This window comes from Dipodomys spectabilis, unplaced genomic scaffold (assembly GCF_019054845.1).
Source record: "Dipodomys spectabilis isolate Male_0828 unplaced genomic scaffold, ASM1905484v1 ptg000032l, whole genome shotgun sequence".
NCBI classification, from domain to species: Eukaryota; Metazoa; Chordata; class Mammalia; order Rodentia; family Heteromyidae; genus Dipodomys; species Dipodomys spectabilis.
Window position 1 is genome coordinate 20345070 of NW_024870709.1, and position 23362 is coordinate 20368431.

Below are 23362 nucleotides of genomic sequence, written 5' to 3' on the forward strand. Positions count from 1 at the left end.
TGCAAGATATCCAAAGCTAGTCATGAACATGGTGGATTTAAGTCTTGTTTGACTTCACTACTGTTATTGTTGGGTTTAACATCTCTGATTCAAACTTTTTCGTTTATAAACATGGTAAAATATTACTTGAGCATGGCGGCATATGCATGCATTCCCATAACTCAGGAGGCCGAGGCAGACGAATCTCAGCCTTGGGTTAGCCTGTTCTACATAGCGAGACCCTGCCTCAAAAAAAATTGGTGTTCTACTATCTACATCATACCATATTGCATTTCTTTGATTTGTTTGTTTGTTGCCTTTCTCTTTTTTATTTTTGGCCATTCTGGGGATCAAACACCACAGGGCATTATGCCTGTTAGACAAGTGTTCTATTGGTCTTCCTGTTGTTGCCTTGGACTATTTCACTAGAATAGTTCATGAAAATACCTTACATGTGGTTGGGAGCTACAGAAGGGCTTTAAGTTATGCAATGATATGAATACCTTTATTTTGGAAATACTGCTTTAATCTACATAGAAGATGAATACAATGAAGCAAGCACAGAAGAAAGCAAATTAGGATGTTTGGAACTTTTCCAGGTGAGTGAGGATTATCAGAAGACTAAAGTTAGAATGTAATGGTTTTCAGAATAAGATGATATTGCTTCAAGCACATTATTTCTCAATTTGTAATATACCGTTGATGTTGAATTTTTTTTTTCCTTAGTAACTTGCATAAAACCTTTTCATTCAGGTCATTCCAAATGGAACTGAACAAATAAGTGTAAATACTTAAAACATGGGAGTGCTTACATTTTTCCATTAAACATTTTCTAATTTTTTTTTTTTTTTTTAATTCTAAGTAGTGACCACTAAGGACTAAATGGTTGCTTTTGCTTTTGTAAAGTAGTAAGTCTTCTTGTCATTTGAACTTTTTTTTTCTTTTCTTTGTGGTCCTAGGGATTAGCCTGGAGTCCTGCATATGCTAGGAAATCCTCTACCACTAAACTACATTGTTTTTTTGTGTGAGACAGACTTACCAAATTGCCCAGGCTGATCTCAACTATGTGATTCTCCAGCATTTTTTGTGCATTCTTATCACTTAATGCTTTATGTTTTTGTTTTGTTTTGTTTCTTCCCTGATTTTTTCTTTCTGCTAGCAGCAGTGACTTTCGGATCCAAAAGATTTCACCTACAGACAACTAAAATACACAAGAATTATCCACAATGTCTATCAGGAGTCTCAGTGACTCCTGTTCCATAAGAAAGGTTTCTCTGGCGTTGTCCCTATTCTGGCAAGCACTCTTTTATCTGAGTTTACCATGCTGTTGGCCTAAATGAAGTCACTAACAAGCCTTTCTAAACCTTGTAGGCTTTTAATTATCTTATTATCTAGCCACTGCAGGAGTCAAATGACTTCCTTTATTTAGAAGGAAACAGTCATTGTTTTTCTCCTAAGGGTTATTGAGGTCAGTGGCTTTCAAATTCTGCTCTGCAAAAACATAGTTCTAACATTGTTTGTGGGAACTTCTTGAGGGAATGGGTACATATGACCTGTAGAAGCCCATAATCTACCTCAGAAAATCCAGCTATAAGCATGGTTACTATCTAGTTAGAAGTATAGAATTTATTTTGAAGTCAGTTTCTCATTACAAAAGAAAAAAAATCATTTACATCATTAATAAGCAATTTCTCATTCATAAACATGTTTGTCATTGGCCAAAGTCAGATCCATTTCTTAAAATTTTGTTCTGTTTTGTTTTTAATTTTAGTTTCATTGTATTGAAGAGTTTATTTGATAGTAGACAAAGACCCTGTCTTAAAGTCAGACAGGACTAAGGATCTGTTGCACCTCTGCTAATTTGCTAATTTAAGCAATAGAAAAATTAATTTATTATGTTATATTATAGCAGAGATCTTTTTATACTTAGCCCTTCCCAATATTCATGTTAATGAGTTCATTAACTAATTTGGAGATGTACTAAACTTACCATCTCAAAGTAGAAACCCATAAGTATGTTGAAACTTGTCATTTATAATCTGTTTCAGGGGAATCTAATGTTATTAGTGTGTTTTCTCTATACTATATTCAAAAACAACCCTCTTCAAGGTAAAAATGTAGTGCCAGTAGAAAGAAGATAATTACCAGTGTGTTTTTTGTTTCTCAGACTGACAAAAGACTAGCTGCTGGGTATGGCATTTTTGCAAAGAGCAAGCTCAGTTTTGTTTCTTTATCTTGAATTTATAGAACTTCTTTGATAATAAACAGTTTGATATCTAGAATTTGATTACTTACTGTGAGCACAGTGAAGGGTACCCTCAAGGCTTGTAAAATAATATTTTTAAAACTGATGATAGCACTGGGTAGCTATCAGCCTAGAAATATCTATGTTTTAGATGGTTATAGTACCTGAAACTTAATTTCAAATCTGCATTTATTTGATATATTGCACATGAGGTCCAACTTTTCACCTTAATGTTCCTTGGTCATAGAACATAATCATGGTGGGGATTTTTTATTTGCTTTTTTGCCCAGACTGCTGTTTTCCAGCAGCAGTAGTAAACTGATAGAAAGAGGGAAATGATGAGAAACAAGCATCAGAAAAGAATAGTAAGTACTGCAAAGCAGCGAAATAGGAGAATTGCAAAAAAAAAAAAAAGGAAAATACTAAAAGCTGGCAGTCTGGAAAAAAGATACGCAATGGAAAAGGAAAGCAAATGGAAAAAAAAGTCACCTAAATTAGACTTTGGGGAAGAGAAAAAATGAAATGCAGAGGAATTAGATTTATACTGCTGGGGAATGGCAAAAAAATAAATAAAATAAAAAACAAATTTAGAGAGACAGATTTAGAGAGCTTATAAAAGTTGGAATATTTTTTACATTTTTTGAGTTACAGTGATTAAAATACTGTTAATGTTATATGAAATTAGACTTAATATCTTTTTTAAAAAATATTTCTTTACACAGAGTAGCCACCTCTGTTAGGTTTTCTTTTTTTGTTAAAAAAAGTCAGTGTCACAGATAACTAGCATTTTTAAATGCCTTAATGACATTTTTTTGGTATTATCTACATATCAGTTTTTAAAAAGTGACTTTATAATCAACTTTGCTTACTAAAAGTTACAATATTGCACCACTTTATTATAGATGAGAATACTGTTACTAAAGTAGTATTGCTCATTAGCAGATACTTTAATTTCTGTATGGTTCATTATTTATATTCCGTGTTGGTAAGAAGACAGATCTTTCTCATTTTTATAACTTGTTTGTTAGGAAAAACTTTATTTTAAACCAGATATGGGGACTCATATTTGGAAGCCTGAGTTTGGGAGGATCATGGCGCAGTCTGGTCACAAGGCCCTATGTCAACCAATAAAAAGCTATTTGCTGTGTTCGTTTCTGTCAACCCACTGTGTGAGGAAGTGTCCATAAGAGGGTCTTGGTTTGGACTGCCTAGCAAAGGCTCTATTCAAAAAACAATAAAATGAAACAAGCAAAAAGGATTAAAATGGCTAAGAATCTGCCTAGCAAACATAAGGCCCTGAGTTTTTGAAACCCAGTATTGCAGACACAAATGTACTAACAAACAAAATGTTGGTTGTGGGGCCTAAACTCCGGGCTTGGGCACTGTCCCTCAGCTCTTCAGCTCAAGGCTAGCATTCTATCACTTGAGCCAAAGCACCACTTCTGGTTTTCTGGTGGTTAATTGGAGATAAGAGTCTCATGGACTTTCCTGCCCAAGCTGGCTTTGAACCGCGATCCTCAGATCTCAGCCTCTTGAATAGCTAGGATTACAGGTGTGAACCACCAGCACCTGGCTAAAATGTTTAAGACAAGCATTGTTGTGTATGACAATAATACCAGTACTTGTGAAGTTGAGACAGGAGGATCTTGAGAATTCAAGGCTAGCCTGGTCTGCATGTTAAGACCCTGTCTCCAAAAGCAAACAAAAGTTTTTTTTAATTTTTCTTCAAGTAAATCTTTTAGTGTCTATCATTTTTATCTGTTCTATAACATTAAAGCTGGAGGTTATTTTAGAATTTTTTTACTCAGTTATTACATATTACTTGAAATTGCATGTATTCTTTTGTTTTACACTGACAAGTACTTTTCATTCCTCTTTAATTCAGATATAATATCCATCGACTTATCCATAAAATATAAACGATAGATTTTTCCATGTAATGATAAAATGTAATAGCAGAATATACTATTTTGATAAAAGTTAAAGTTTCAAGATGAGTATATCTTATTTTACTCTTTATCCTTTATGTTAATGGTTTATTAACATACATTAAGTGTATAAAGGGGCTTTCATCATGACATTTCCATATATGCATACAGTCATATTTCTGAAAATGTATTGCTTGGAACAATATACTATGGAGAAATTCTATGAAGGCTGAACGTTTCAGAATATGTACTTTGAAGTGGTCAAAATGAAACTGTTAGGTTTTTAAAAAGAGGTAGCCGAGTAAAAACTGCACCAGCACGCACGTGGTATTCAGGTAAGGGGTAGGTTTATTCAGTAGACCTGCTGGGACCAGGCAAGGTTGGCATTCCACGTGGCTGGGAAAGGCCTGGGAAGGAGAGAGAGCTGGGAAAGAGAGGAAAGAGCTAGAAAAGAGCAGAGAGAGGGGTAAGAACAGTAGCACTCACGTGGTTATTCAGGTAAGGGGTAGGTTTATTCAGTGGACCTGCTGGGACCAGGCAAGGTTGGCACTCCACGTGGCTGGGAAAGAGAGAGGAAAGAGCTAGAGCAGAGAGAGAGCAGAGAGAGCTAGAAAAGAAGAGCAAGAGCAAGAGAGCTAGAAAAGAAGAGCAAGAGAGCTAGAAAAGAAGAGCAAGAGCTAGAAAAGAAGAGAGAGAGAAAAAGAGAGAGTCTGGGCCTGGGCTAGGCCTTATGTAGGGTATGGGCGGGGAAAGGTGTGGCCACATCAAATTCAGATGTGACCTCAGCGGATGCAGATGTGACCTCTTCCAGGTGTCTCAGTTGCCTAGGTAACGCAGGTACTGGGTGGAGACTTTGCTGCGAGGAGGGTGGAGTCTGCTTGCCATCCAGGGGCGGACCTTACAGAAACATGATTTTTGTGAGAATTTATGTGAGCACTAGAACTTGATAAGTGTATAGGAAGAAGAGGAAAAGAGTAGATTCTAACTCCTTGACCTGGTAGTTAATTACACAACACATAATCTCTATCTGGCTTCACAGAAGTAAAAGGTTTTAATCCACATGTGCCCAGTAGACTATCAATTATGTGAGAAAAAATAACAAAACTATTAAAAAAATAGATTCTTTATAATACCTAGAAACTTCAACATCCCAGTTGAAAGAGCCAGGTAGAAAGAGCCAGCAGGTAGAAAATAAGTGAAGGCATATTTAGACTCAAGAGCACAACCAGTTAACTGAATACAATTGACACTTGCAGAGTATTTTATAAAACAATAACAGAACACAAATCATCATCAAGCTCAGTGGAACCATTACTATAGATCATTTCTACACTAGAAACCACATTTTAACAAATAAAAAATAAAAATCAAATCAAATATCTCAACAATGGGATAAAACTAGATATTAATTATAGAAAGTGAAGCTAAAAATCTCCAAGTATTTGGAGATCTAAAACATAATGTATTTCTTTCTATTTTCCTTTAAAAAATACTATTAGCATAGAGGAATAGTACGAAGGGATTTCCTTGGGATATTTTCAACATGAATATAATAGATATTGATCAAAAATACAAAGTGTTATTCTTAACAGGTCATATATCATACATATCATGTACATGCCATATAATCGATGTGTAATACATGTCACACATCTCACATGTGTCATATGTGTCCCATATGTGCCACGCACCCCACATGTGAAATATATGTCCTACACCACACATGACATTTATGCCACGTATGTCATATATGGCACATGACATGTATGATAAATGCATGTTATGTATGCCGCACATGTCACATATAAGTATTTTGCATGGCACGTGTTATGTTTTGGTGCATGTCATGTGTGGCACACATCACATATGCCCTGGTACATGTCACACTTGTAATATGCATGGCATGTATGTCATGTGTCTTGAGTGGCATGTGATGTACCTGGCACATATGTCATGCATGTTTGCGTCATGAATGGCATATGTAATATGGTCACATATACCATGTATATCACATACTGCATATGTCACATGGCATCTTTGTCACATATTTGTCATGCACATGCAATACATGCTACATGTCAAATACATGCAATATGTGCCACATATGCTGTACATGTCACACATGTCATTTATATGACACCACATGTGTTATGCATGCCACACATCATATATGTCATACATGTACACGGGTGTGTCATATTTCATGTACCAACATATACATACATTGGCAAGCATTTATATGTTGACATATAGTTATGTGTGTATTGGCTTATAGACTTTAATGACAAGCATACATTTTGTGTATATATTTTGTAAATATAATGTACTGTATGTAATAATCTATAATAGTCTCACTATAGAGAATATACAACACTGCATTATGTATGTATATATGTTATATATATATATATATATAAAATATATATACACACTATTCTTCTATTGGAAATATTATGTATCACCATCTTCCTTTTACTTTCTACCATACCTGATGGCCCTCCAACATTTTTCCATTTAGTTATTTATTTTAATTTTATTTTGTTTTAAAGGTGATTACAGAGGGGTTACATTCACATAAATAATGAGTGCATTTCTTGTCGAACATTGTTACTCCCTCCCTTGTTTTTCTCCCAATTTCTCTCCCCCTCAGACTCTCCCCCACCAGGCTGTAGAGTTCATTTCCAACTTAGTGTTTTGTGAGTATCACTGTTGCATTGGAGAAGTACAGGTCTTACTTACAGTATGTCAGAATTTGATTAAAGATGAATTCCCCAAAGTAGTATAAGGTTTCTAATAATACTGGAATTAGATCTTTAATTTTGGGCAGGCTACATAGTCTATATATTTCTATGAAATTGTGCCCTTTTTCCCATAAAGGACACAGAAAACAATCCTGCTATCACCAGAACTTGCCTAGTTCACTTACCACCTTTGAATTTCTAACTTTAATGATGTAAGTGATCAGCAGAAATGCTGTTGGATTAACCCACAGATCTAGATGTGAGCTCAGGAGAGTGGTTCAGAATTCGAAGAAACTGAAGGAAGATCCTGTGGTTCCTGGAGGGTGTGTGGGCACAACTGCTCCTCTCCACTACATGTCTAACCTGTGGGTGTATAATGTGTGTATGCACTAAGCTGCATGTACATTTAAAGCACTTTTGACAATCACATAGACAACCTGAGGCAGGACATTTTCATCACCCAGAAAGACTCCTAATGCTCCTCTGCTGTTCAATCCCCTCTTAAAGACAACCAGTATTTTGACCTCTTTTATTATAGATCACTTTAGGTTGTTCTTCAAATTCATGAAAATGTAATCAAATATATTCTACTGTTTTTGTTAAGATGGACTTTTACTGTCAACTTAGTATTCTGGTTTTGTTTTGTTCTAGTAATTATGGGGATGGAACCCAGGTCTTCACATATACTAGGCAAGTACTCAATGATAGAGCAACATATTCATATTGCCCTTAGAAGTTTTCTCATTTTTATTAGGTAAGATAGGAAAACAGTTTCATGAAATCATAAAGCTTTGAAATAATTTCAATATCAAATAGTATGCTAAGATGAAGGTCAATAAAAGGTTTGGATGTATATTTATTTTCACCCTGATATTTGTAATCTATTTTTTGGAGGGTAGTTGCATGACAGGAGTAGTGGCGGTGATAGTTTTCTCAGTTTGGTTTCAGAACTTGGAACTTGCTAGGCTGGTACTCCATTACTTGGGCCACATTTCCAACATTTCCTCAATAATACTCTGAGTACATTAAATATTTTTATTTACCTTTTATACTTGTGGAAATAAAATTAATCATTAACAAGTTAATTGCTAAAAACTTGAGATTTGATATAAATTAGTTATTATTAGTAGTAATTACCAAATTATCCAGATTGGAAGGCTGAACTATTTTTGAATTTCTGTTTGTTGAGTCTAGTTTGTTAAAATTCTTTAGTGCTATCATTTAACTATCAGTATTCAAAGAAGGCATGTAAGTTTTGTCTCAGCATGAGATGTTTGCTTTTGTTTTCCTCTTCATAACTGCTGTAAGTAGCATTTCCCAGATGAGGGTTTTGTGTTGTAAAGGTCAGATAGCTAAGATTTTCAGGTCACTGCTTCATACCCATTAACTTCTAGTTTCTTTGTATGAAAAGTGTGTAAAGGTATGCAATTATTCTTTACCTTCAATGAGTATTTGGGATAATTGGGATGATAAAATGTATGCATTTGGCATCCTAGGTCTTACTGCCCTAGATTCTATACTTATTTTAACACTTGTAATGTTAACTTCGGGTAACTAGCAGTGGTGAAGCTTCCAGCCCTTTTCCTGGAATTAGATTAACATGACAGTCTTTATGTTTCATTAATTACCAGTGCAACTTCACAAGTTACAAGAGTTTATAACCTCAAATTTAATAAATTGGATCACAATATGTTTACAAATTAGATCACAATATGTAGATCTCATGTATGTTTACCTTATAGATTTCATTAAGGCTATGAAGAGCTCTTAAATACCAAGTAAACATGAGGCAGTATTAATTAGGCAGGTCATCTCAACTTGACTCATTTGACATAGCAATCAACATGTTTTGATTCTGACCAAGCCTACACTCCCTTTTATCAGGAACATTCTATTCTGAACAACAGATAGGAAATTTCCTTATGGGATAATGTGTGGTGTATCCAGTGTCCTCAGGAGGGAAGCATTTCACCTTTCCAGTTTGGATTTAGCCTAACTGTCGTTTGGCAGTGATATAAAAAGAAAACCAGTGGTTTTCATACGTTTTTATTTTATTGACTTCTCTTTTAAATGTAAGTTGTAAGTGGCTTTATAAAATCGCCTTTTACAACATAGGAATGCAGCCAAAGAGTGCTAACCAGATGCACCTTTAGATTCTGAGGAGCAGTTTCATGTGGAACCTGTTGTAGAACATTGACTTCTGTCTGAGAGGACTTCCCTACTCCTCCTGTTGGTGAATGAATCCTCTTCTCCCCAAAGACACTTTAGATAAATAAGTGATGTTATTTTGGAAGATAGCAATTCAGGAAATACTTGGAAAAGCACCTGCAAGAAACTGCTCTTGAGTCACTCTATCTCAAAGAATTGCTGAGGGTTATTAAATTAAATGGCGGACCTCAATTCCTCCACTCTTCAAATAAACCACATTTACTATCTTAAAAAAATAAAGTTGCCTTATAAAGAATCTAATAACTGAATATTCAGTGGTTAAATCGAACCAACTATCTCATCCCACTTCTGTCCTTATTTTAAAAAATTAATTACTGCTTTGTTACTTGGTTTTAAAAAGTGTAACCGAAGAGGTGGGAGGGAAGGGATGGTAGGGGAAAAACAAAGAAGGAGGCAACAATACTGGATAAGAAATGTACTCATTACCTTGCTCATGTAACTGACCCCTTTGTACAGTATTTTCGCAATAAAAAAGTTAATTTAAAAATGTATAATGCTAAACTTTCTAAGATGAGAATGAAAGATTATTGATACTGTAGCATTAAGGGATTTACAATTTGAATTGCCTTTCTTTGTCCATATCTACATTTAATAGTGTGGCTCTGTTTCCTTGACACTATTTGGAAAATGGAAAGACAGTAATAGAGATGAGGAGTTGATTTTCAAGAGTGCAGGCATCTCTTATTCCTGTGCTTCTGCACCAGATATTGTAGGTGAGACTATACTGTGACTTTAAACATGTTTACAGGATGACATAAACAGAAGTTGTTTTTAAAAAGTCTCTTACAAGTCATGAGGAAATGAGAGGAAAATATCACTTTTTCCCTTAGTCAAAAGATGGCAGTGTTGTGCTGAATTGCTTTCTACAATTTTAGCTCAGTCCTTTATAAATGCAGAAAAGAGTTAAATTGACTGATCTCATTAACACTGACCCTCCCAACAGAATGCCAAATTATCTAATCAAGCACAAGAAGAATAGATCGGAAAAAGGGAATTTATATTTTTAAATGTGTTAGATGGTTTTAATAGCTATTTATAAAAATAACATTTTCTTCCAGATATGCTACCGGAAAAAAAAAGGCACCCTGCATCACATGTTACATTTTGGGTCTTTTTGCAGAGTTCCTTTAGGAACTTTGATAACTATCAGGGTTCCAAGACATTTTAGTTTGAGGCTTATTTTAAACTTATTTATTGGTTTTTTCGAGGTAATTGAACGTAAAGGCTGTTATTTATCCTTTGAGATGCTAAATTTGGGCAATCATTTTTCTTTTACTTTTCTTTACTAAAAATCACTTGTTGTGTGACTAGTATAGGAATTTAAAGATCCTTGCTTCTTATACTGAAAAAGCAATACATTCTCCTCGTGTTTCTAAGAATCTTAAGCAGCTGTTCAAAGATGATTCTCTACATTAAGTTAAATTTACTCCTTTAAGAAGATCTTTCCAAGATGGAAAACTTCAGTGCAAAGCACAGCATTTGAGGAAATTGAAGATAAATACTTCAAAAATTGGCCTTACTAATATGAAGGCCTTATTAATTTTTATTAATAAAAGAAACAAGCATAATAGGGTCTAGTGGCTAGGACCAGCTAACCTTGGGACAGAGATCAGCTGGATAATCAGTTCAAGTCCACCTCAGGCAATAAGTGAGACCCATCTCAACCATTAAGCTGGGTGTGGTTGTATATAGCTGTCATCCTAGCTTTATATATAGCTGTCATCCTAGCTTTGTGGAAGGCCACAGGTAGGAGCATCAAAGTCCAGGCCATTCCAGGAAAAAAAAAAAGTAATCCTTTGCCTGAAAAATAGCTGAAGCAAAAAAGGTTGGACAGTGTGGCTTAAGATAGTTCGGTGCCTATGTTACAAGAGCCTATGAATTCAAATGTCAGTAACTGCTTTAACACACACACACACACACTCACAGACTTTATTTAGGTAAGTGTGGAGAAACACTGGGTGTACCAAATCAAACACAAAATAATCTAGTTTTCTCCTTACCATATTGTTAGAAAGAGGAGACACTATGTATCATTATAATAGACTGTTTGTTGGTGAATTTGCCTATAAAAGCCCCAAATCCAAAGACACTTAGAGCCAGATGTATTTCGGTATTTAGATTTTGGAGTTTTAAAAAGTTACACAGTATATATTTATTATAAGGTAAACAATATAGCCCCTTTCTCTAGTATAGTGTAGACAGCAAAACTCATAATCAGATATTTAATACTTTTCAACAAAATGTAACATACAGCAAGAGATAAATCAATCATAAATAGTGTTACTTGAGTTTAGGAGAGATGTTTGGGGCCAAATGAATCTATCGTGAAGGTCTAAATTACCATTCAATTTAATATTATACTCTGTAGGTTTTTTGTTTTGTTTTTTTTGGGGGGGGGGGTCCAGTCGTGGGGCCTGAACTCTGGGCCTGGGCGCTGTCCCTCAGCTCTTCAGCTCAAGGCTAGCGCTCTACCACTTGAGCCACAGCGCCACTTCCGGCTTTTTTCTTTTTGCTTATGTGGTGCTGAGGAATCGAACCCAGGGCCTCAGGCATGCAAGGCAAGCGGTCTACCACTGAGCCACCTTCTCAGTCTGTAGGTTTTTTTTTAACAGAATGTTTAGTTTAGTTTATAGTTGATTTATTAACTAGGTGGTTCAAGCATGGAATGCATTTTATTTTATTCATAGTACACTAAAATACCACTAAAACCTTGGGAAGCATTATATATAACCCCTATTTGCCATACAGCAACCAGTGTTTGGGATCCATTCTGACTGCCACCATTTAGTTTTCTGTTAGTAGTGCTGGGGTAAAAATCATTTCCTATTATTTTTATACTACAATATAATCATGAGCATCTCTACCACAGTAGGGTTATTATGTAGAATCTTTTTTAATGTCTCAAGTAGGGTTTAAACCTGATCAGCACTTCTATGGGGCATGAGAAGAGAACATGTATTTTCATGGAGATGACAGAGTAATTATACTGTGTGACAGCTATACTTTCTTTAGAAGTACTTCCTCAAGGTTTTCAGGATAGTTGGATTTATTTATTGAATAATATATGTAGTCCAAGACAAATGTTTTCTGGTATTATTTGGAACTGAACATAGTAATTAGAAGCCTGAGTATTAGAACTCAGAAATGAGTATGTGCTTCTGTAGTAGTTAGTCATAACATCATTTTCTGACTTACTTTTTAAGTATGATTAGAAAGCTCATCTCTTGCCATTGTGATTAGAGAGCTCAACTACTCTGCTGCTATTTAATAGTGAATAATGCTAGTCTTAATGCAACTTGCTTTGTAAGAATTCTGTGCAAAAATCGTGGCTTGTGGTTATCCAGGTGAGTAATACTTCATTTCTCAGGATCTTGTTAAGTTATGACACATGTTATTGAGAAGTCAGTGGGCTACTGCTCATTTCATGAAAGTTAGTGGACGATACTATTATAGCAGCGTATGTCACTTAGCTGGTGGCTCAGTTTTCTTTCCTCTTAAGAAAAAGAAAGAAAATAACTGCATAGCACATAATTTAAACAAAATGGAAAATGCCTTTTCTTTTTTTATTTATTTTTTTTTTATTGTGAATATACTGTACAGAGGGGTTACAATTACATGGGCAAGATAATGAGTACATTTCTTATCAAGCATTGCAGCCTCCTCCTTTGTTTACCCTTCACATCCCTTCCCAGCCTCCCCCCCCCCCCACCAAATCCTCCGCGTCCCCCACCAAAGTTGTAAAGTTCGTTTTCAACATGACAACTTGTACTTCTCATTGTTGCAACGGGTCCACCTGTATCCTTAAACGACTTGTTTTTCCCCTTCTCCTCCACAAATTATACCGACATCAAATATAGTGAAAGCAGAGGTTATACTGTGGGGGAGGGACATACAAAGCAACAAAGAAATAATCTTATAAATGCATTACAAACAAATGCATGAAAGAAAAAAAACATTTAAATACATATCTAAGGGTTCACTTTCCTAACATCACATTATCTGACCTTTTCTGCTTGACTCAGACATATACTAGATATTGCAAATAAGGGAAACCATGGGACCTATGTTTCTTTTGGCCTGGCTTACTTCACTTAATATAATTTTTTCCAAGCCTATCCATTTCTTAACAAATGGGGCAATGTCATTCTTTCTGATGGAGGCATAGAATTCCATTGTGTATATATACCACATTTTCTTAATCCATTCATCTACTGAGGGGCATCTGGATTGGTTCCAGATCTTAGCTATAGTAAATGATACTGCAATAAACATAGTTGTGCTGGTAGCTTTAGTGTGGTCTTGTTTGTAAACATTTGGGTAAATGCCCAAAAGTGGGACTGCTGGGTCATAGGGGAGCTCTATGTGGAGTCTTTTGAGGAACCTCCTTAATACTTTCCAAAGTGGTTGAACAAGTTTACACTCCCACCAACAATGCAGTAAGGTTCCCTTCTGTCCACATCCCCTCCAGCATCTGTTGTTATTAGAGTTCTTGATTTTTGCCATTCTAACTGGAGTGAGGTGGTATCTCAATGTTGTTTTGATTTGCATTTCTTTTATGGCTAGGGAGGTTGAGCATTTCTTCATGTGTCTATTGGCCATCGTTCTTTCTTCTTCAGAGAAGTTTCTCTTTAAGTCTTTAGCCCACTTATTTATTGGGCAGTTGTTTCTTTGAGGATTTGTTGTTGGGGGATTTAATATATGTGGCAAATAAGACTACTTTGCCAGAATTTGTTACTCAAATAGGATTTCTTTAAGACTTTTTACCCTCCAGACTTTTAAGCTTCTTAAGGGTTTTAACAAGTAAAAAATGTTTTTCTTCCTTTCTTTCTTTTTTTGCAGGTCACGGCCTGAACTCTGGGCCTGGGTGCCATCCCTCAGCAATTCAGCTCAAGGCTAGCGCTTTACCACTTGAGCCACAGAGCCACTTACAGCTTCTTCTGCTTATGTGGTGCTGAGGAATTGAACCCAGGACCTCATGCACACAAGGCAAACATTCTACCACTGAGCCACCTTCCCAACCCCAAAGTGTCTTTCTTATATGCATATTGAATCCCATCTCTTCATAAACGTCTGAATATCCTACTATCTTACTATCCTGTAGTATCATTTTGTTACGACTTGGGTAAACTTTGACATAGTACTTGTCTCCTGAGGACCATTTAAAATTTTATGTGACAAAGATCTGCTAATTGAGGCACTTATATTCTAGGAACATGTTACTTTTTCACTTAGTATATTGTAATAAATACACTTCTCTTAATTTTTGTTTTGGACCAAGACCATTAAACTCTTGTTGAATGTTCTAGCCATAACTAAAATTCAATGTCAATTGACATTGACATTAAAACATAAATGTATTAGTAGTCAAGAAGTGTGTGTGTGTGTGTGTGTGTAAGTTTTAAGTTCAGTGGTAGTTTTATACTACCATAAAAACTAGTGATGAACCCTCAATATGGACCAGTTCAATAACTGAAGAAAAGTCATGTAGGATATAACATAATTTTTAGCATAGAAAAATCTTAGCAATGTACCTGTGAGTAAAATTTTGTGCCTTGCCTTAATAGTTTGATCTTTTAATTCAAACTCTAAATATCTAAAATAAATTGTCATTAAAAGCAAAATAGATACATTGTAGTTAAGCAAAAACTAGCTTTAGCACATCAGCAGTCATTTGACTGTAATCAGTAACCTTTTGCCTTCTAGGGTTTTGAATTAATTCAGTCTAAAAAAAAGAAGCCTTTTTATTACTGCACACAATTTCTTTATTATTATTATTATTATTGTGAAAATACCATACAGAGGGGTTACAATTACATGGGTAAGATAATGAGTACATTTCTTATCAAGCATTGTTGCCTCCTCCTTTGCTTCCCCATACCATCCCTTCCCCTCTTTACCCCCACCCCCATATCCCTACCACCCTTCTACCCCCCTCACTCCCCACCCCGACAAAGTTGTAAAGTTCGTTTTTCTACATAACGTCTTGTACATCTTATTGTTTTGAGGGGTCCACCTATAACCTATTTAAACAGTTTGTTTTTTCCCTTCTCCTCCTCAAATCATATCAACATCAAATACAGTGAAAGCAGGGCTTATACCCTGGGGGAGGTATATACAAAGCAACAAAAGAAATCATCTTATAAATATGTTGGAAACGGTCGCAAGAAAGAAAAGAAAAACATTTGAATCCTTATCTTGGGGTTCATTTCGCCTAACATCAACTTGTCTGACAGTTTCTCTTTGTCTAAGACTTATACTAGTTATTACTGTACAGTTTCTGTCTTTAGAAATTAACACAGGAATGGGCAGTTTTGCTAATTTTAGAAAGATAATTTATGACTATAGAATGCAAACAAAGCAAAATGATCAGCCAACAATGGTGACATTATAGAAATTAATTTAAATTTGCATCAAGTCAGTCAGAAGCATATTGTTTATAAACGATGAGACTTAAATGTACTTTTGTGCAACCTTAATGAGAAAAATACTATACCTACTTGATTAAGTACTGGCTTTGCTGAAAGTAAGACTAAAATACTCTTTTGAATGGGAGCTTAAAGATAGCTGCACTCAAATCCTGTTTGAGTACCTTTCATAGATTTTTAAAAAATCACCGTATACCTTTCTATAGCCTGTAGAAAGGGATAAAAATTAATGCAGTTAAAAAAATTGCTTAGCAAAATCTGCAAATGCCTTGGGTGTCACTGTAAAACAGACAGTTAATAAACAGTAGCCTTATTTGGGTGTATGTAGCACAGTGGTAAGAGTGAAAGCAATTGGTGGTCAGAATAATGCCCACCACATAAAAATGAAGATCTCAGGAAACTAAAATGAGAGTGCTCAGAGAGCTTTATTCTCTAGAACTTCTAGAGGATAACACTCCATTTTGAGCCTTTGCCGGTTCTTAGCAGCAGACCGCATACATTGGCCAGCAATCCGGTCATGACAGCCCTAACTTCTAACATTACTTTTCTTTTACTAACTCTTATGCTTCCCTTTCACTTAAAAAGACCCTTTGATTACATCACAAACACTCAAGTAATCCAGGATAATCCCCCATGTCAGGATCTGTATTTTAGTCATATCTATAAATACCTTTTGGCATGAAGTATGCCATGGTGTACAGGTTCTGGAGATTGTGATATAACTTGTTTACATATGCTGGGGATTATGATGTGTGTACATCATTATTTTTCTTATTACAGAGTGTTACTACTATTTTATATCTTGTTGATATGAAACTTTTCTTCACCTGTGTAGTATATTTAGATGACAGTGAAAACTGAAAAGATTCATATAACATTTTTTAGAGACTAACAACAAACCCTGATGTGTTAGTGCCTGCCTTAGTAGCAGACACTTCACATTACTTTCAATCAATAAATTATGACATGAGATCTCTGGAAATTCTGTATTCCATAACATTTTAGTTACTTGGAATGTAAGGAATTAAGTCTTCTAGGGAAGTTCTCCTTAACATCAAAATTAGAAATTAATTAATGAAACCCAACTGATCTTTGTAAGAAAGTTCTGATATTTAATCCTACTGCCCCTTTTATCTGTATTAACCTAGAAATAAATCATATAGTTTTTTAAAAAAAGAAATATAAATGAGCATCTAGTTAAAATGTTTTCCCTGACACTCCTATCCTTTGAGACAGCTAGTTCTAGTTATTACACCAGTTTTTCTACAGGTCCATCTCAACATTCTTTCATTGTCCTAATTTTAGACATCAAATACTAGAGTATTGTTATCATAGATTTCACTTGTCGTGCCAGTATCCATATATAGTCCTTGTTAGATGTTTCTCTCTCAGTCAGCTCTGACACTCAATACACTTAGATCTACATTTCTTATTTTGTTTGTGGTGGAACTTTTTATTTTTTTATTAGTAATCAAAGACTCTGTGTCTGCTTCTCTTTTCAGAAAATAAGAATATTTACATATACATGCTGTAAGATAATTACTTTTGCCTCATTATAACCAAATACCTAAGCAAACAACTGAAAGGGAAGAATTACTTATTTGGGTTCATGGTTTCATCCATAATCCTTGGCTCTATTGATTGTGGGCCTATAATGTGGCAGAAAATTTGTGGAAGAGTAGGAGGCTTTACCTCATGGCAGTCAGGCAGCAGAAGAAGAAAAAGATGGTACTGGATACCAAGCATAACTTTCAGCAGCAAGGACCCAACCCAGTAGCCTACTTCTTCTAGCTAGTCTGGACCTGAGTTTCTGCCACCTCTCAGTTTCTCACCACTAGCAGAGGACAAATTATTCAATACATGAGAGACATTTCACGGTTAAACTGCAGCTCCCCACTTCTCATGCCTCTCCCACTTGCAATAGTACTCGTTTCTTGTCAGTGTTGATTCTAAGGTTGTATAATTGCCCCAAATTAGTACTAACATCAGTTGATGTTAGTTAATTCTTCATATTGAAGACCAATACCAATAGGCAGTACTCATGCCTATAATCCCAGCTCGGAGGTAGAGGTAGAGAATCATGATTTAGAGACAATCTCTAGCCCTTTTCACCCTACCCCTAAAAAAATTTAGCAAAACCCAATTTCAAAGACATCGGAAAATTCCAACTACTACCAAGGCACAAGTACAAGGATTGTTGTTTTAAGGCTAGCTGTAGACAAAAGCACGAGATCCTATCTGTAAAATAACTGCAGTTTAAAGGATTGGGAGCATGGCTAAATGGTACCACACTTTCCTAGCAAGCATAATTCCCTGAGTTTAAAACGCAGTAGCTTCAAAACTAAAAAGAATTCCTTTTTCTCTCGATTGGTTGTTATGATTAGAGAACCATTGAAAACAAGACAATTTTTGCACTAAAATCAGATGAGAAAGGGGACTCTCTCACTCTCACGAGTAACAGGTTTTCAGTTTTCTTTTCAATTTTCAGTCATTTCATTTATTTTCTTCTGTTCCTCTCCCTTCTTTCCTGGAGATTCTTAGTGGTTTCTCACTCGACCTCCTGCACAGCTCATGTTCTGAAACTTTACTCCCTCACCATTTTCCTTTGTTGCATTTCCTTTTTTCTACAGGTAAAATCTATCTTCAAGTTTCTGTATTCCAATTTGATGGGTTGGCTGAAAATGGGTTTCACTATAAATTGCTTCTTCTCAGGATTGGTAGTATTCTACTTCACTAGGCCAGCCTGGTTCCTGGACCCTTAAGTGACTCATTAATGGTGACCTTTTTTTTTTTTCTTGTAGAAGCATTTCTCTCTTCTCTATGTTCTTCAGGTTTTTATATTTCACAGTGCTGTATCTAAATATGAGCGGATTTCATTTATTCTAAGATGGAGGTTTTTCAGTGTTCTCTGGATCCTTTACACCCATTTCTCTTAATGCTGATCTCATTTCATACTACTACTCCCTGGCTCACCTGGCTCTTCTTTAGCTAAACCTCAGGCTCTTTTCCTTGACTACTACTTTGGTGTAAAATGCCTTTCCCTTAGATATCTGCTTGGCCCACTCCCATGCCGCCTCAGATCTTTTATTCAAATATCACTTTTGAAATAGCATTCTGTTCTAACAGTTTTATTTAAATTGCAATCCTCCACTCTCTAAACACTCCTAATCTTCTTATCCTGCTTTAATTTTCTTCAGATTTATCACAAATTTGCATACCAAGCTAAAATACCTGCAAACACACTTCCATGTGTGTATTAATTGGTATGTATGCATGTACAGATATATACTATGTGTGTATTAGAATATACCTGTGTATATATAGTATATATATGCATATGTATATATATACATCTATGTATATATAGCATATGTATGTTTAAATTATGTATATTTTTATAATAAAATATATTTGCATGTATATGTGTATGTATATAATTTGATATGACCATAATAAAATACTACAGTCTGGGTTGCTAAACAGCAGTTTACTTTCTATTTTAGTTCACTAGGCTTCAAGTTTGAGATAAAGATGTTGGCAGAATTCACTTCTTTTGAGTCCTCTTTCCATAGCTTATAAGTAGCTTCTTTTTCCTGTATCTGTGTGGTCTTTTCTCTGTAACTCTGGCCAAATTTCATCTTCATATTAGAATACAAGCCATATTTGATTAGTGACTACCCTACTAACTTTATTTTAACTTAATTACTTCTTTATAGACCATATCTCCAAATATAATTACATTGAGCAGTAGTAGGTGCTTGGACTTAGCATATGAATTTGTTGGAGATGTGGCAGGATTCAGGTCCTGACAGGATTCAGGTCCTAATGTATATAATTTTTATATTTTTTCACCTATGTTTCTCTGACAGAATCTCTAGAATGAAATCTTTGTGAAAGAATTTTAAAATTAGTATTCATATTTATGTATATTATATATTATTTATAAATATGTATAAATATATATCCAATGCCTAGAACAAAACCAAACACACAATAGATGGTCAGGAAGTAAGAATTCGCTGCCCTCTTCATGAGTTCTTTAATCTGAAGACTCACATCTTTCTTACCGCTGGAAAATTATGTCTCGTTATTTTATTATTTTAACTTCTTTCCAGTCCTGTTCACTGACCTTCAGACCCACTCGATTGATCTTAGTTTTTCATCTATCTGTTGCTTTTTTATCTTTAAAGGTAATTCCTTCAGCCCTCACTCCCAAGCACATCTAAGCATTATTCTTAGATATGCTTAGTTTGGGCAATTAGATGTATTAAATTTCCAAAAGTTTTTTTTTTAGTCTTTTCTCATCACATTTTGCTGTTGTTTTATGGATGCTCTGTGTTTGATGGTATTTATGGATTCGTTGACCATATTTTTCCTCTTGCTCCAAATTTTAAATTTTTTCATTGGTTATATTTGTTGTTTGTGCTTTTTACACATTGCTTACACATTTCTCCTTCTAAGTATCTGGCAATGCTTAGTTTTACACTTTTATAAAGAGTCAAAATAGTACTAGATCTTATTTTTAAGGGTGGATCTTTCCCCCAATATTGTCAGTTCCTGGCTGTTGCTCTGGAGATCCCTTCTAAGTAGAATGCAGAAGTAGAATGCAAATCCAAAGGGTTTGGGGGACAGCACATGTAGTGGCTGTCTTAGGTTTCCTTAAATAAGTTATGTTTTTTTCTTAGATTAAACATATTGCAACTTTTTACCTGATAGTCCAATTTGGAATATTTGATGTATAGAATCAGTGATATTTTATGTGTGTTTTCAATTCATATCTTTATTTTCACTTTCACTCTCCCTGATTCAAAGACAAATCTGTTATACATGTTCAATGTCCTATTCCTCTCCTTAAAAATTAAGACCATCAACCAAGCAAACATTCTCTGTTTTTTTTCCATCTATACTTAGTTGCTTATTATTTTCCCAGTCATCAGGAATATTAGAAAAGAAAGAGTGTAAGACTAGAAAGCAGCCAAGGTGATTGCATTCCAAGTGATATTAAATTTATTTTTAAGGATGCATTCTTCCTTGCCTTCAACTCCCTGGATTCCTTTTACTGTACCTAACTAATCTTGTCATTTTTGTGATTTTACACAGGTCTGCAATTAGAGCCTTGCGTCCTGGCGGGATACTGGTGTACTCTACATGTACACTTTCCAAAGCAGAAAATCAAGATGTAATCAGTGCTATTTTAAACTCCTACTGTAACATTGTGCCTGTGGACATTAGGGAAATAGCAAGAACTTACTCCCAGCACTTCACATTTGCTCCCACTGACCGTGAATATGGGTTCATGGTGATTCCTGACAGGGGCAAAGCCTGGGGCCCAATGTATGTAGCCAAATTGAAAAAAGAATCATAAAGCAATGAAAAACAATGGGATACATTTTAAAACAATGGTGGTATATAATTGTGTTTGTTTTTCTTAGGTCTCTACATGTTACTATTTAAATAATTATTCGGTTACTTTCTCTGGTTCTGTTTGTGGAATCCTGTTTAGTTAATGCTTTGGTATTACAGAATGCAGGTTTGAAAATTTTTCAGGTGTATTTTTTCCTAGAAATATATTTCTAGCAGTGATTTAAGGTAGTACAGATGGTGTTTGTTCTGTGTAATAAATCTGCTGTCTTTTACTTGGCGTTTTTTGGTTATATTAATCAAAATACATGGTTTTCTGCATAAAATGTTTAGGGCTACATTCTATCTATGATGTCGGTGCTTTGAACCATTAAAATGCACATTTGCTGGCACCATACTGTTTTTCTCTTTATCAAATGTAGATTCATGTTTGTAAGAGCTGATTGGTATTCTGAGACTAACTTCTTAAGCAGCACAATTTCTAGTTCTAGCAAAATAGGTTTCTTATTTGCAAAGTTGTTTTCCGTTAAGGACTGTCGTCTGTTTACTGCAAAGGTCAGTGACTCTATTGACACCAGCTTTATTTCCCTCACTTATTTTTATTTTTTTTTGTATTCACAAATACAAATTGAAAGGGTAAATTATGTTGAAAGGCCTTTAGAAAACAGACTCACAGGCACATGTTTGACTTTCAACATTCAGCTTGTGGAATAATGGAGTCTATCCAGAAGGCTATAAAGCAAGTACTTAGAATGAGAATGATTAATAACTGCAATAACTGAACTATATTTGGAGAGTTTTGTTACATAATTGCAGTCATAATGAGTACTACAGAATCTGATTATCTTACAGTTGCAATCTGGAGGAGCTTTTTTATTTGACTCTGTTATAAAGTGTTAGAGGAGAGAGTGATGTCACTTTTTTTTTTTTTTTTTTTGCCAGTTGGGGAGCCTGACCTCTGGGCCTGGGCACTGTCCCTCAGCTCTTCAGCTCATGGCTAGCGCTCCACTTCTAGCTTTTTCTGCTTATGTGGTACTGAGGAATCGAACCGAGGGCCTCATGCATGCAAGGCAAGCACTCTACCACTGGGCCACCTTCCCAGCCCTGTGATGTCACTTTTAATGTACAGGGGCAATGCTTAATGGGGGTGTATTATACTTCTATCAAATTCCAATAGCTACTAAGTGACTCACTCGAGTTACATGTATCCTGTGAATCTGGTGTGTATTTCTTTATATAGACTTAGAGTTTTAGTGTCAGTCCTTAGATCATGCATTTTCTCCCAAAGTTACTTCATTATAGAGTCCAAGCATAGTTTTTCCAGTTATTAAGAAAAACAGTGAAGCTAGGCATGGTAACACATCATGTAATCTCAACCTTCAAAAGGCTTAGGGACTAGGATATACCTATGTGATGAGTTCAAGACCTACATATCAAGAACTACATATCAAGAAACTTTCACAAAAACAAAAGCTGGGTACCAGTGGCTCATGCCTGTAATCCTAGCTATTCAGGAAGCTGAGATCTGAGGATCATGGTTCAAAGCCAACCCCTGCAGGAAAGTCTGTGAGACTCTTATCTCTAGTTAACCACCAGAAAACCAGAAGTGGCGCTGTAGCTCAAGTGGTAGAATGCTTGCCTTGAGCTGAAGAGCGAAAAGACAGCTCCCAGGTCCATAGTTCAAGCCCCAGACTGACCAAAAAAAAACAACAGAAAACACACTCAGACTCAGTTAAGATTTCCCTTGAGCCGGGCCAGTGCTCTTGCCTGTTATCCTAGCTACTGAGGAGGCTGAGATCTGAGGATCACGGTTCAAAGCCAGCCCTGGCAGAAAAGTCCATGAGACTCTTCTCTCCAATAAACCACTAGAAAACTGGAAGTGGCACTGTGGCTCAAGCAGTAGAGGGCTCGCAGGGACAACGCCCAGGCTCAGAATTCAAGCCCCATGACCGACAAAAAAAAAAAAAAAAAAAAAAAAGATTTCCCTTGAATTTACGATATTTCAGTTAATACATTTATATACACTTGCATACCACTCAACATATATACTATAAGCTAAATCTAGCTTCCACATATAAGAAGAAACAGGAACCTTTGTCTTATTTCATTTAATACAATTTTTCCCAAGTCTTTCCATTTCTTTTTTTCTTAGTGTATATATATATATTTTTTGGGGGGGCGGGGTGTCCGGTTGTGGGACCTGAACTCTGGGCCTGGGCACTGTCCCTCAGCTGTTCAGCTCAAGGCTAGCACTCTACCATTTGAGCCACAGTGCCACTTCCGGCTTTTTTCTTTTTGCTTATGTGGTGCTGAGGAATCGAACCCAGGGCCTCAGGCATGAAAGGCAAGCGCTCTACCACTGAGCCACCTTCTCAGCCCCTTAATATATATATTTTTACTGTACAGAGGGGTTATAGTTACATGAGCAAAGTAATGAGTCCATTTCCTATCAAG

At 35.7% G+C, this 23362-nt stretch overlaps 1 protein-coding gene and 1 long non-coding RNA gene across 4 annotated transcripts in view; one reads left to right on the forward strand and one right to left on the reverse strand.

Moving 5' to 3' along the window:
- Positions 1–21821, forward strand: part of Nsun3 (NOP2/Sun RNA methyltransferase 3) — a 47911-nt gene extending 26090 nt beyond the window's left edge. For 2 of the 3 annotated variants that reach the window (XM_042676941.1, XM_042676944.1), the window contains exon 6: positions 20648–21821. In XM_042676941.1, the coding sequence (XP_042532875.1) occupies positions 20648–20912 (265 nt within the window). In that variant the 3' untranslated portion in view covers positions 20913–21821. The remainder of the gene's footprint in view (positions 1–20647) is intronic. The other variant, XM_042676942.1, reaches the window with a different exon arrangement.
- LOC122105625 lies at positions 21740–22432 on the reverse strand. Its single transcript, XR_006147056.1, has 3 exons — positions 22025–22432; positions 21992–21993; positions 21740–21825 (listed from the first exon to the last, which is right to left on the reverse strand). It is a non-coding gene; the product is annotated as an uncharacterized LOC122105625 (long non-coding RNA).
- Between the last annotated feature and the right edge of the window lie 930 nt (positions 22433–23362).